At 45.0% G+C, this 14,109-nt stretch overlaps 2 protein-coding genes across 2 annotated transcripts; one reads left to right on the top strand and one right to left on the bottom strand.

Annotated features, from left to right (window-relative positions):
* Positions 1-150: 150 nt before the first annotated feature.
* On the top strand, positions 151-1,495 carry LOC120690844 (nascent polypeptide-associated complex subunit alpha-like protein 2). The gene is made up of 3 exons (XM_039973690.1): positions 151-444; positions 649-782; positions 877-1,495. Exons 1-3 carry the CDS (start codon positions 270-272, stop codon positions 1,216-1,218), a joined length of 651 nt encoding a protein of 216 aa, XP_039829624.1. The 5' UTR covers positions 151-269; the 3' UTR covers positions 1,219-1,495.
* A 67-nt stretch (positions 1,496-1,562) lies between these two features.
* Positions 1,563-13,283, bottom strand: LOC120690843 (endoribonuclease Dicer homolog 1-like). The gene is made up of 20 exons (XM_039973689.1): positions 12,902-13,283; positions 11,755-12,759; positions 11,561-11,674; positions 8,699-8,909; positions 8,146-8,540; positions 7,842-8,064; positions 7,495-7,667; positions 7,283-7,405; positions 6,798-6,958; positions 6,488-6,721; positions 6,253-6,403; positions 5,982-6,161; positions 5,675-5,836; positions 5,503-5,598; positions 4,786-5,408; positions 4,562-4,662; positions 4,205-4,404; positions 2,850-3,758; positions 2,546-2,710; positions 1,563-2,458 (listed from the first exon to the last, which is right to left on the bottom strand). Exons 2-20 carry the CDS (start codon positions 12,736-12,738, stop codon positions 1,895-1,897), a joined length of 5,769 nt encoding a protein of 1,922 aa, XP_039829623.1. The 5' UTR covers positions 12,739-12,759; positions 12,902-13,283; the 3' UTR covers positions 1,563-1,894.
* Between the last annotated feature and the right edge of the window lie 826 nt (positions 13,284-14,109).

The raw sequence follows: 14,109 nt of genomic DNA, 5'->3' as shown, positions 1-14,109 counted from the left end.
CAAGTGGTAGCAACTGTTTTCTACGAGAACCTGATGGGCCGCGTCCTCAACAGGCCGGAAGAGCCCAGCTCGGGTGGGTACGCACGCAAGCCCACCCCGCGGCGCGACGAGACGGTTGCGGATAGATAAGGCCTGCGGGGCGGCACGCCTGGTCTCCCGCTCGCTCGCTCACACTCCGCTTCCCCGCCCTTATCCTGAGGCTCGTTCCCGTGCGCCACCACCGCAGGTCGCCGAAAACCCCGTGCTCCATCAGCCGCGGCCGAGGCAGGATGGTCAGCGAGCAAGCGCCGGCGGCGGAGGTGGAGAAGACCGAGGCGGCGGCACCCGCGGAGAGCGAGGAGCCCAAGGCGGAGCAGCAGGCGGCGGACGAGGCGCCGGTCGTCGAGGACGTCAAGGAGGACGATGACGATGACGATGAAGACGACGACGACGAAGCTGATGATGGTACCATGTTTAACTTTTATCATGTTGAGATTGATTGGCCTCTGTTTGTTGATTTTGTCTCCACTCCACCGAGTGGAATCTTCTCTGGTCTTCTGGCACTGACAGCAGCATGCTACAGTGTGGATTGTTTCACTGTTTGATGAATCGCCTCAAGATTATTAGCATTGCCAGATGGGGAACCTGACCTGCAGTATCTATTGTTAGGTGAGCTCGGTGCAGGGGCAACCGAGGGCTCCAAGCAGAGCCGGAGCGAGAAGAAGAGCCGCAAGGCCATGATGAAGCTCGGAATGAAACCCGTCACCGGCGTCAGCAGGATAACCATCAAAAGAGCCAAGAACGTAAGCCAGAACACAAACTTGATTTCCTCGTGAAATTCATTCCTAGCTAGTCTTTGGTTTGGTTACTGACAGCCCTTCTTGTTCTTTGCTCCAGATACTGTTCGTGGTGTCCAAGCCTGACGTGTTCAAGAGCCCGACGTCGGAGACGTACGTGATATTCGGCGAGGCCAAGATCGAGGACCTGAGCTCGCAGCTGCAGGCCCAGGCCGCGCAGCAGTTCAGGATGCAGGACCTCAGCAAGGCGACGGCCAAGCAGGACGCGGCGGCCGCGGCGCCGGCCGACGAGGAGGAGGGGGAGGTGGACGAGACCGGGATCGAGCCCCGCGACATCGACCTCGTCATGACGCAGGCCAGCGTGTCGCGGGCCAAGGCCGTCAAGGCTCTCAAGGCGCACGACGGCGACATCGTCAGCGCCATCATGGAGCTCACGGCCTAGACCGAGACCGACCCTTGGTCGCTGCTTGCCCGCAGCCTTGCTTGCTACTTCGTCGTCGGAGAACACCCGATGGAAATGGAATCAGATGTTTTCATTTAATTTTGGGGATTTGCAATAAGATGTTTTCATTGTTCTCCTTATGCTCATGGACGTTGCATCATGTCAGTTTCCAGATTAGTGTCATCTTCATCAAGTTGTTAATCGAATTATCATTTCAGTATCTTTCTAGACGAGCACGTATTATTCCCTTGCTACCAGGTGGCAAGGTCATTCTATCCATATTCCAGCACAAAGTTGACAGTTTTGTTCACGCATAATGCTACATGGAATGTGAGAATGTGAGATGCTGTAAGCAGTAACTAAGCACTGCGAAATTTATTGGATCAGTGCATTGTTCTGTAAACACCTTATACAATCGACGAATGGGAGGCCAACAGTATCCTCATATATCAACCTATCCTTTCTTCTATTGCAATTTGCAACTCCTATTTGTGCCACCTCAATACCTCACCAGTAATATAAATACCTAATAGTGACCAGCGGCCTCGACAAAATAATCCTCTAATCTCACTCCTCAGCTCTGCTTATATTTTCATTTGTCAGGGCTGAAAAGCACTGAATGGGTATAAGAATGCTGAATGCCCCCACATCACCACTACCAAGAACATCAACTAAACTATTTGCCGTCAGGCTTGTGTTGATAATTCCTATTCAAAAGCTCAAGGAGAAGAACGGCAGCAGAGTCCTTAGCCTTCTTCACACTCGGCATTGGCTCTCCAATGCACTCGTCAGTCCATCCACGGTCAGATGTATTCACCCTTACTGAATAAACAAATCTTTTGGCATGGGCAGGGCCGCCCTCGTTAACGCACCTGTATTGTGGCATTGGCCACTGCCTTCTCAAGCAGATGTCGTTCAGGGTCTGCCTAGTGAACATCTGAGAACCATTTTTCTTCTCACCATCCTTTTCGGTATCTTTCTTCGCTGCAGTTTCCTTCTCCTTCAGGACAACAAGCGCATTTCTCGCTGCCAACTTTTGTGCCATCTTCTTCTGTGGGTTCTGAGCTACACCAATCTGAATACCATCAACAAAGACTTCAACGGTAGCAACATTGCCTGCACGGGATGCTTTGTATTCTAATCCTTCAGCTTGCTGCTGGCAGCGCTCTTGGAGCTCCCTAACAGGATGCATTGGAAGGGTGTCCAGCGTTACCATTGGATCAAGTAACGGCTGAAAAACCTGGCATAACGGTTTAACAAAACGAAGCTTAGTATTTCCACATGAGGATGGCCACACCTTTATTTCAAGGATACAGAAACTAATTACCTTCCAGACTATCGAGGTATCATACCCACTATCCAGGAATATTGCACCAGCAATAGACTCAAAAATGTCTCCAAGAACCTTAGGAGCCTTACAATCCCCAAGCCCAAAAGAATTGAAACCTGGTTTTGAAATCTCCTCCTGGACATCCTTTACGAACTCTCGAATCTTCAGAGGGTAGAGAATTAGAGATAAATAGTCAGCGTTGCTTAAAAAACGTGGCAAGAATTTCAACATAACCTACTCCAGTCCAACCATTACATATAGACAAGGAAGGTCACTGCTGAACAAATAAAGAGTGGACTACCTGGGTCTCCAATGCAGACGATCCATGGCGAAGATGTACATGCAGCTTATGCTTAACAGCAACCCTTGCAAAGTTCTCATTATTAACAGCTGCAGCTCTCAAGTCAGTCAATCGGCCAGGAGGTAGGTCAGTATAAGTGAAAAATAAGTGTTTCGTAATTAGATGATCCAACACAGCATCCCCAACAAATTCCAAGCGCTGGTAACAGGAAACACCAGATGATGGCCTTGATGCATGTGTGATAGCCTCAACAAGTAAGCCTTTATTCTGAAACTTGATACCGAGTGCACCTTCTAATGTGTCAAAATCGATGCTCTTCATTATGGTCTCAGGTATGATATATGGCTTTGAAGTAGGGATCTCCTGGGGATCCAACTCTGCATGGATCCCGATCCATCTCATCAGGTGGTTCGCAGCGATTTTCCCTCCTGCTACATAGTAGACACCAATAAGTGCTTCCACAACATCTGCTAATGTTTTGCTAGAGAGAACACGATAGCAGCTAGAATCTCCCTCAATTTCACCATCTTCTTGCATGCTATCTGCATAGTCCTCATAAGAGTCCTTTCGTAATTCACGACGAGGACTAGATTCCTCAAAGATGGATGGTTCAGAATCTCTTGTTTCTTCATCAAATACAGGCAACACTCCCGGAGCTGCCCATCTTGATGGAGCAAATCGATCTGCTTGGATATAAGTTTGGAGGCTTTTATTCAGAGCGTATTGGTACAGAATCATGTTGCTAACCATCTGCTGCCGCATCCTTGTGAGCTGCCCCTCATGCTTTTGAGGATATTTTAGGAAAAGGTATCTACTAACAACCCATTTCAAGTATGCATCACCCAGCAGCTCCGCTCTTTCATAGCAGAAAGTTTCCTGGCATGATGCAGCAGTCAAGGCTTCTAATATCTGCCATGAGCCACAAACACAAAAAAAGAGAGCCATTAATCGATGTGCAAGATGAATCTAGGTGACTAAGAACATGTTTATGATCTTTTTGCAACCAAAAGCACAATCTTTTGTAAAGGTTACACCCTTAAATTTGTCATGCTGATTGTTGTCCAAAACAAGCATTAATAGCACGTGGATTGAGTATATCCTGGTTTATTTAGCTAATTTTTCTTACTAGCAGCCATGATGCACCAAGGCTAGTAGCCATCATGGAGGCATAGAGGTGTATTGTACACTCACTTGGATTGGATGTCATGCAGTCTTAGCATTGGTGTATTACAGAAAGGATAAATTTTATTGCAGAAAAGATAAATTTTAAGTGTCTCACTACAAGTAAATTCTAGTAATAGGGGATACTAGAAAGTTTCCCCTAAAAAATGTAGGCTTGAGGGCTGCAGGTGTACCTTATTTGCAGGAACCGGATAACCAATTATGTCCTTCAGTTGAATTGCAAGAAGCATGCTCTCCACCCTTCTCATTATCGAGGGTAACCTCTGAGCTCCACGAATAAGTGATCCAGGAAGAGGATGCACAAGGCACAATTCGGGTGGTAAATATACATAGTATGTTTTGTCAAGGTTCTCTGAGAACTCTCCATTGTTAGCTGCAAAACAATAGTAGCATACAGCCCATTATACAAGAATGGTCCCACTTGTAACTGTGTTAAGAACTAAGTTAGTATTTCTTTATTAAGTTAATCTAAGGTTTTAGGCTGAAATAATATAAATGAAATCTCATAAAAAAGAAATGCACAGCTTTACCTTCAGAATGCTCAAATCTAGGAGAAAGTAGATTCTTGCAATATGAAACACCACGTGCCCGTATAAGAGGCTGTTTCTTATAAATTAACTCCACGCCATACCTGAGAATAAAAACACCAAGGGTCACAATATTGCTGGAAGCTATTTTGCCAGAAAGGGAAAACAAAAACAATCAGAACTAAAAGGGTACTCTGCTTGCATTCAGCTTCAAAACGTTATCTTACTTCTGCTTGTAGTAATCAGCATATGAGCTGTACTCCAATGAACCAAGGTAGCCCTCTTTCCTAGGGAATGAATTTTCTGCGTTCATGTTGTAGCAAATACTGTCCACATAGAACCTCTTTCCGGAGTGGGCAGCAGTTACAATCATTCCAGCAAGATCTTTAGCATCCCAACATGAATCTGCCATGAACAACTTGCCTTGGTTTTGATAATCATTAAAATGCCCCCTATCACGAGCAGGAACTAATCCAGATGCTTTGACAACATCAAAATCAGCAATGGCGCCTCTAATACCATAAGTAGGATGGGCCTTCTGTCCAAAAGCAGACCCATTACGCAATTTCCCGAACCCATATTCCCTCCTATCTCCGCCAAGAGTCCTTTCATTAGTGCCCAGATAGACATCTGGGCGTGCCCTCTGAAGAGGATTGTTCCAGGCATCAGAGTTCACAATGCTGTTAACTAAGGTCCAATCTATCTCTCTTAAAGGATCCATGACTTTCTCAGCCCCAACAGGAACAAAAAGGTATGCTTTTGCTGGATCCCAAGGTGTTGTTAAGGGATCAACATCAACATCAAGTACAATGCTCATAAGCCTAACATGAAAGCTCTTCAGCAGGACCAGCTGGTATCACAGATTCACAGGAATAGAAATTAGCTACATTAACGTAAATTATGGAAATGAAAGATGATGCTTCACATTTGCCTAGAAAACCAACCTGACTTTCTGTAATTTCAATTGGTCCACGGAATACGAGAGATGCCTTTGTTATCATCATCCTAGCAACAAAGAGATCCATCGTCGTCGATAAAACCTAAAATTTGAAACATTATAGACTCTAGAACATTTTTTTTCTCAAATAGTATAACATTACCAGATAACAAATTTACCTCTGCATCCAGCTCATTGCCAAAAATAAGAGCAAAATTTGAAAGTTGTGTAACAAAAGGGTCCTTTGAAGTCCCAATGTTCACACAGTTTACAGAATACATATATAACTTAATAAACTGCGAGCTTTGGCAACCATCTCTTCCAGATAAAATCCACTCTCCCTGTGATAAATAAAATACAGTGAAATGAGACTGAAGAAAGTAACTAGAATAATAAACCAAAAGTAGTACTGGAGCTTGCAATGTGCCACTAATACCAATTCCAAGTTCAAACTCAGAGAAAATGAGTGAGAAAGCAAATGCTCACCCGCAGAATTTCAGCAACCCCTTCAGGATAGAATTCTCTATGGCGTGCTGTTCCAGGGAGTGGATCACCTTCATCATTTTGTTCCGCCTTCTCTCTTTCCCCACTTCCTCTATCAGGCAAAAGCATATCTGTGAAGGCACCCATTTCATGTAACTTCTTACAAGCAGCTAAACAAACAGCCTGCACAAAAACAGTCAGGCATGATTCCAAACTCATGGAAAAAATGAGGTAAAAACTGAATAATAGTTTGTTCCAATGGAACTGCCATTACCTGTTGTGCCAGACGTATTGAACTGCACATAGGGCCTTCAAGCTTCTCAAATGGAGCATTACAAGGGAGCTGAAGCTTGCAAGAATATTCTGTTGAACCCTCTGGCTTCTCATGCTTCTGCATAATAAATTCCGGACGAAGAATCGAGTATCTGGAAGTCGGAAACTAAGGATGAGCCTGCAATTTGAAAGAGCAATTGAGCAAGTATACTAAACAAATTAGAAGAAGTCTGTACCTGTCACTTGGCAGCTGTGAGCAGTAAAAATGTATGAGTCCAACTGCTGAGTTCAAACTGACAACAGCACCTGTGGATTCAACCTGATACATAGAATCAGGTGATGTATCAACAGGGCTTAACATAGAAGTAGCATCAAGATGGCTGAGATCAGTTCTCTCAATAGCTTCTTTTCTCAATGTCTCCTCACTACTCCGAGCATGTTTCAAGAACGCTTCGTGCGACAAATTTCCCCTATAACAATCAATTAAGTTCATGGACTTAAACAAAGCATATTTTAGTTGCACCAAAATTTGGGTGACACAAGTACCTTTCAAGCATCAATATGTAGTCAGATCCAGGCTTTCTAGCACGACCCCGAGACTGTATGTAAGCCAAAACAGTCTTTGCAAGGTCAAAGCGAATGACAACATTGCACTGTCGAATATCAAGTCCTTCCTCTGCAACACTAGTTGCAACTAGCAGTGTAACCTACAAACCAATGACACAGTGGTTTTGATAACCGGACAAGTATGAAATATGAGCATCCAAATTAGCTTCAATATATGCCCCTAAAATAGAGCTGCATATGCATAGCACACAGTTACACCTAATTAATATTCAAACTATAACAGAAGGTAAGGAAAGAAAAATACAAATGTAGCATTATGCTATGAGTAGAAACATACGTGGAAACTTGAAATAACACAAATATATTTGCACAGAATCACAGATAGTTAAGCCAAGCAAGCATAGATAGCGTAGAAGATACAAAAGATGGGCGCATCCAATCGAAAATTATGAATAGAAACATACACGGCCATCACGAAATTTTGCAATTGTATCCTGCATTTGGCATGACCGCATCTCTTGGTTATTGTTATGACCTATCAAGCTTGCACATCGTATAAAGCCTAAGGATGGAAGCTCAGCAAAAACCTACAATGTCAAGAAAGGGAAACAAATCAGAGATTCTTAAATGGTTCAGAAGTACTTGATCTTAGAGCGTGGGAGAACATGGTCTTCACCTTAGGGAGAACAAATGCTGTAACCACTCGCTCTACAAAGATGATAGCACGAAAATCATCAGTGTGCTGATACATGAGAAGTATTTTGATCAATGCCTGCACCCTAGGAGTAACTTTCCCATCAGCCACCGCAGCACCAATAACTTCATCTACATGTTCACCTACAGAAACAGCTGGTGGAAAATAGCATCATTAGAAAGTGAACTTGAGACATCCTCGAGTACGATAAAGAATAAAAACAATAAGCAAAATAGGTGCTGATGATAGAATGAAGAATAAGGAAAAGGTTCAACAGAAAATGATGAGCAGAGAACACATTCCGCAAGAAAAAGGAAAACTATTAATACCATGACTGTCAGGTAGCTCCCCCTCCTCAAGTTCATTAGGCTTGTGGTTTTCAGCATTAGGCATTTCAACATCATTATTCTCATTTTTCATTGCAGCCCCTTCAGTCAACTGGCAGTGTAACAAATCAACAACCTTTTTCAAATATGACTCTTGAAACTTAACATCAACCTGATAGTTTGCTCTCTCATCATTCTGTAGTGCTGTCAAAAATGACTGTGCAACCTGAAATTACACAGAAATAGCAGTTAGAAACACATGGCAGTTGGCACTAGACTAGTGCACTGTTAAATGTGATGTCAGTACCTTGTAAGCACACCATTGTCCTAATTCACCAAGAGCATAATTTATAGCTCTCAACTTCTGAATTAAATTAGCTGCACCATCACTTTCTGTACGCTCAGAAACACCGTAGACAAGGTGCAGCTCATCTCTAGAGCCAGCATCCCTAGCTCCCATGAACTGCCATTTAGTTCTCTTAGAACTAGAAAGTGCAGCTTCTTCAACTGTAGCTTCCATTTGTTTGATCTGTTCATGGAAAGACAAAAGAGTGGCTGCTTTGTCATAGTGGACAATGACTTCCGATGGCATGGGAACATGTTTCTCAAGCTCTTTCCGGTCTTTGATTGTAGATACTATGCAATCCAGTTTACTCTCGAGATTTCGTATTTTGATAGCACAATCTTCTTGGCTAGTCACTCCTATCCAAATATTAGTACTAAGAAGCATCAGAAAAAACATACATATAATGGAAAGGCAAAGGCGTAGTTTAACAAAATATGTGACAGGAAATGCCAAAGAAAATTTTCATTAATACATGGAATAGCAAGGATACACTGAGCGGACAGCAGAGCCATACCCTTTAAGTTAACAGGTGAAGCCGTCATACCAAACACAACTGGCCTCTTGTCCTTCGGAGTGGTGTGATAAAATTCTGACATGACTAGAGAATATGGGTGCTTTTTCACTGCATGATGGCACTCATCTAAAATCAGAAGATGTATGGCATCCATTTTAATAATACTGTGCCTAAGGATGTTCAGCAAAATCTGAGCTGTCATAACAAGTACCTGCGTGAGACATGTATAAGTAACAGAAATAACATTGCATTGAAATGATAGCATGAAAAGGACAAAAAGGTGATTTACTTGCTGTGCGATACAAGTGACACACCTTATCATATAAAGTGGAAGCAACAGGTGAAACATGAAACGACAGCTAAAAACCATATCATGTCCTTAACTAAGTAGCAAGGATTTGTTTTCCCTTTTATAGATCACTAGCTAATTGAGAGAAAAGACAAAAAGCTCTCATACACCTGTGAATTTAGCCAACCCACTATGACTATAGTGATGAGGATCCGTCTTGATCGATAATAACTAGAAGCAGATAGCATACCTTACTATCCTAAGTCTATAGTCTTATTCTAAGTTTTTTTATCACTTACCAGCTCCAACAAGCCAAGAGAATTCAACTTGTGCATACAAAACATGTTAAAACAAGCTAGTGCAGGAAAGAAAAACGAATTAATTGGGATACAAATCAGATAAACATATTGATTCCAGGACCATTAGCGTTCATGTTAGATACAACAAAATAACACAATCCTCTCGACACACAAGAGGTGCTTACAGAAAGATACCTCTTGCTCTGGGGAAAAAAACTACCAACTCACTGTTACAGACTTGGAATAACGGAGGTGGTGGAGTACATCACCAGCACCCTTGCAGCCGGCAGACCTGAAGAGGGCGGCAGCTAGGGCAGGGAAGATGCGGGAGGGGAGACAGGTGGCGGCGGATAAAGATTGAGATTGTTGAGGGTTTTCCAAATCTTTCATCATTTTACAGGTACTCCTCTATATTTATAGAATAGTTAATATGACCAGGACTAATACGTTGGACCCAATCTAATTAAACCTACAACCTTCCAAATTTAAATAATGTCCTGAAATTAATAACTTACCGACAAAGGTAATTAATGGGTGGAAAATTGCATTAAAGCATGAACAAATGATGTATATTAGGCTTGGGTGTACCCTCAAGTCTCAAGTTCAATTGACATGTGGTTGCTTGCATGTACTACCCTATCAGAAGTGAGTGCGTGTGGGTGCCGGGGCGGGGGGGGGGGGGGGGGGGGGGGGGCTTATATAAAAATACAAAAACATCAATCAATAGTAGTAATGTTATTAGATCTAAAACGTTCATGGTTCGCCACTTGGATTTCTGCGCACTTCAATCCAACTATCCAATGATAATTTTCTGGGTATACTCCACCCTTTCAAGTTCGTTTTTCCTGCCTCTTCCCATGTCAGGTTCAGTTTCTAAACAAACACAACATTTTTCTTAAAAAAATGTTTTTTCCCTGTAACAGCTTTAATACTATTGATTTCTAACAGTTTTTTGTTTCAGAGTCCTTAAGAAATAACCATTCATAATTCTTTTGTGCATACTACACTATGAATGGAATAGTTTAGAAATCATAAATACACAAGTCAATTTGATAAAATTATGTATGCCTAGACATTTTCTAGAAATTTGATCACTCAAGCACACTCCTTGCTTCAGGTGACATTGATTTGAGGCCTCTTTTGTGCGGATCTTTATTATCCGCTGCTCTTCTAACCATTAAATTTTGAAAGAATTCCGATTGAAGCAAAAAGAAGTGATTCAAAAAACAACTCTTTTCTTGCATTTCCAAATTATTACAGATAACAATGAATAGAGTGTTTGGTTTTTTGGAGCTATCGTGCCATTTTCACTTAGTCAGATCCATCTGATATTACCTATGAGTTCTCGTACTATGAAGCAAAGCAATTGAAAATTATCTCTCTAGTAGCTGGTATAGCATATCAATACAATCCACATCGATCATCACAGAGAAACTTGCCTTGCATCTTAAGGAAAATACACACAAAACCTGAAAACAGCTAGTAGGATTACAGCCACCACATTGATTGATTGAATAGAGAATACTAAGACAGGAAAAGTAGAAAAGAGAAACTCAAGTTTCTAACAATATTAATATCTGCTGAACAAGAGAACGAGGTGTAGCTCGATTGGTGGCGTTTGCTGGTGAGCACGCTACCCACCAGCATTAAAATCCTGGATTCGCTGCTGGTGTACTCACCAGGGCTGGGTCCACAACTAAAATCTGCAGCCTCTCTTGCATGAAGCCACAATTGGAATGTGATGTGCCCATTGCCTATGAGATCTTGAATGGTTCCGGTGATCAATTCAAGGATGCGGTCTTCTAATACTTAGTTGGTAGGTCTGGTTGTCAACGTACAGTGTGTGTGTGTGTGGTTATCTCCATATATGTTCAGATGCTATGGATTGAGAGGCGTAAAAAAATATCTGCTGAAATAGTAGAAGAAATAACTATACCTATAAGTATAAGGTGACATGTGAACTACTTCACTCAAACGTATAAAATAATTGTTCCGAGGAAACATACTGCAGTAATGGCCACCGCGATGGAAGGAAAGAAAACTACATCTAGAGCAAGATTTTATTATTACAACTTAAATAATCTGCTAGGAAACAGTTAGACTTCATTTGAGTGTCTTGACTACCAACCAGATAAATGGACTAGGTAGTGAACATTATAGTCTCGTAAGTCAAAGCACAGTGGGCTATGCGCAAGTTTGCTCAGAACTTAACCATAAGACATTGTGTTTAGCAATAATTTGGAAATAAAAGAGCGACATCACCAAGGAATTTACCTGTTTTGACTCAAACTCGCATTGCCATTTTCTAGAATCCCAGAAATCCTGCCCCATCTCCCCACAGTAGTGCCCAACACAATAGCCAGTCCTCTCGCGTATCACTTCAGCTTGCTGCAATTAGACCAATGAATTAAATTGCATCCAAGAAACTTGTAACAAGAACTTCTAAAGGCTGACTCTTTTAGAGGTACCTGATACACAAGAGGCACCTTAGGCACCAAGAAAACAGCAAGCATCTTTTTATTCTCCTTGCGCATTTTATCGCAAATACTTTTGATGAGCAGAACAGCTATGAGAGTCTTCCCAGCACCAGTCTCAAGGAAGGCAATTGTGTTCCTGCTCTTTGCTTGCTCAAGCACCTCGAGCTGGTACTGCCTCGCCTGCTCCTCAGTGACAGGTTTCTCCTTCTGCGAGGCTACAGTCTGATCCACCTCCACCTTACCCTCCGCAGGGCTTCCCTCCTGCATCCTGGCACGCTTTCCTTGGCGATCCACCTCAGCCTCCCACATGCCATGGCGGAACACCATCTTGCCACCGCGGCCACGCTCCCAGAAACCCCGAGCCTCGCGTCGGAGATGATCATGGGTGTGATGACCGTCGCGGTTGCGTTTACGAGGCCTCTCGTGCTCCCGCCTTCCACGCCGGTCCTCCCAACCGCGAGAGGAAGGCGGCGGTCGCGGCACCGGCCGGCGCCGCCAGTCTTGGCGGGGTCCCCCGGTACCAGACGCGGTGAGACGCTGGCGCTTCCCGTCCCTGCACTCCCCGCCGCCACTGGCCGCGGCGACCGGGGACTCCCTCCTGGGCTCCTTCCTCGCCTCGACGCCATGGGTCCTCTGCGCCGCGTCCACCACGGCCACTGCATTGTGGGCCACGATCGCGACCGCCTCCTGCAACTGCGGCTGCGGCTGCGGCGGAGCCGCGGGCGCGGGCGCAAGCGCAGGAGGCGGCGGCGCGGGGGCGGTCTCGGCGTTGATGCTCTCGAGTATCCGGTCGATCTCGGCGACGAATCCGTCGTCGGCGCCGCAGTCCATCGCGGGTATGAGGCCCGGGTCGAAGTCGGTGGACGTGGCGAAGTCGATGCCGCACAGCAGCGAGGCGCCGTCCTCGCAGGCATCGTACCAGTAGGCCGCCGACGCGTGCTCGCCGGCGGCGGCGTCGCCGCCTCCTCCCGCCATCTCCCCGCAGAAAAAAAGCAGCTGCAGGAACAGCAGTGACACCGACAGTTAAGGACCACGAGTCCGCCGCAAATCGAGCAGCAGCAGGGGCATGAGAGCACAGAGCAATCAGAATCAGAATGTCAGAGGAGAGGAGGGGGGCGGAGACGAATGTCGCTACTACTTGTGGGCGTCGCGGCGGCGGGCGGACCGGGAGAGAGAGAGTGGAAGAGAAAGAGGCGGTGATAAACCGTACGAATCACGCAAGCGCGAGGCGATGCGCGGGATGGAGGGGAGTGGAAAGGGGGTGGAGATGCTGGGTTCCGATTCCGATATGGGGGTGGCGGAGGGCTCGATGCCTCGATTCGATTCGACGGTGTATCAACGCTACTCTTTCTCTTCACCTCTCTCTCTCTCTCTAGCTCTGATCCTCTTTCTCTCTCTCCTCACGTCCCTCGTGTGCTCTCCCAGCTCCGACTCTGATTGAGAGGGGGAGGCGCGCCCGCCCCCAGCAAGCCGAGAGAGACTCGACGAAGCAGATGGGAGTGGGGAGGGGAAGACGGAAGAGGATGGCGGAGGCTGCAGACGGGACCGACCCGATTAATGGACGGGAGCAGCCGCTCGCTCACTGACGTGCGGGCCACGGATGCAGGCCAGGGTGTGGGCCTAGTAGGGGGCGCATGGGCGGGGCCTGCTGCCCTGTGCTGCCTGCCTGCGCGCCTACTAGTAGGCGCGTGCGGCACGGGCCCAACTGCCCTTGGACTGGCGCGTTTGTTACCTGTCGTGCGGGGAATGGCCTGCCGGGCCCAACAGCAGCGGTGCGGGCCCAGGGGCGGTGGCGAGTACGAGTGTGTACGAGTGGAAACGACCGACTCGTCTGTGTGTGCGGTGCGGGCGTGTCAGGGCGGCTCTTCTGGACTGGAACTGGACTGGACTGCACAATCACCCGCGCACAAAATACCGAGAACCGTACCGAACCGAAATTATCGAAATCGAATTATTTGGTTTCATGTTTGGTTTCGAGTTTTTATGAACCGAACTACCAAGATAAATACTGAAACCGAACCGAGTTTATCAAATTTACATGAAATTTGATAAGCTTGAGTGTTGTTATATAATTGATTGTACAATTATAGACAATATATTATGGATTTTTGGAACTCACACTTATAGTCATGTGGATTTTTATATATATTTGTATTTTGCACTATTAATATCTATAAAATTATGTCAAAATTAGTTTTTGAACCGGCTATTACAGCTTCTTTGTGACTAATTCGGTATTGTTCGGTAAATATCGAAACCGAACCGAATTTACCGATACCAAATTTTCTTGATACCGAATTTTTTTAGAAACCGATCGGTATTGATTTCTAAAAAACCCAATTTATT

This window comes from Panicum virgatum, chromosome 9N (genome assembly GCF_016808335.1).
Source record: "Panicum virgatum strain AP13 chromosome 9N, P.virgatum_v5, whole genome shotgun sequence".
Lineage (NCBI taxonomy): Eukaryota > Viridiplantae > Streptophyta > Magnoliopsida > Poales > Poaceae > Panicum > Panicum virgatum.
Note: the sequence above shows the minus strand (reverse complement) of the source record. Positions and strands in the feature narration are given on the sequence as shown.

Excerpts from the sequence above, each read along its gene's own strand:
- LOC120690844 (XM_039973690.1), top strand. The coding sequence starts at position 270 with ATGGTCAGCGAGCAAGCGCCGGCGGCGGAGGTGGAGAAGACCGAGGCG. Across the intron at positions 445-648 it reads CGACGACGAAGCTGATGATG|GTGAGCTCGGTGCAGGGGCA; the intron begins GTACCATGTTTA and ends ATCTATTGTTAG. Across the intron at positions 783-876 it reads CCATCAAAAGAGCCAAGAAC|ATACTGTTCGTGGTGTCCAA; the intron begins GTAAGCCAGAAC and ends TCTTTGCTCCAG.
- LOC120690843 (XM_039973689.1), bottom strand. The coding sequence starts at position 12,738 with ATGGCGGGAGGAGGCGGCGACGCCGCCGCCGGCGAGCACGCGTCGGCG. Across the intron at positions 7,668-7,841 it reads GGAGCTACCTGACAGTCATG|CTGTTTCTGTAGGTGAACAT; the intron begins GTATTAATAGTT and ends ATTTTCCACCAG. Across the intron at positions 7,406-7,494 it reads CAGCATTTGTTCTCCCTAAG|GTTTTTGCTGAGCTTCCATC; the intron begins GTGAAGACCATG and ends TTGACATTGTAG.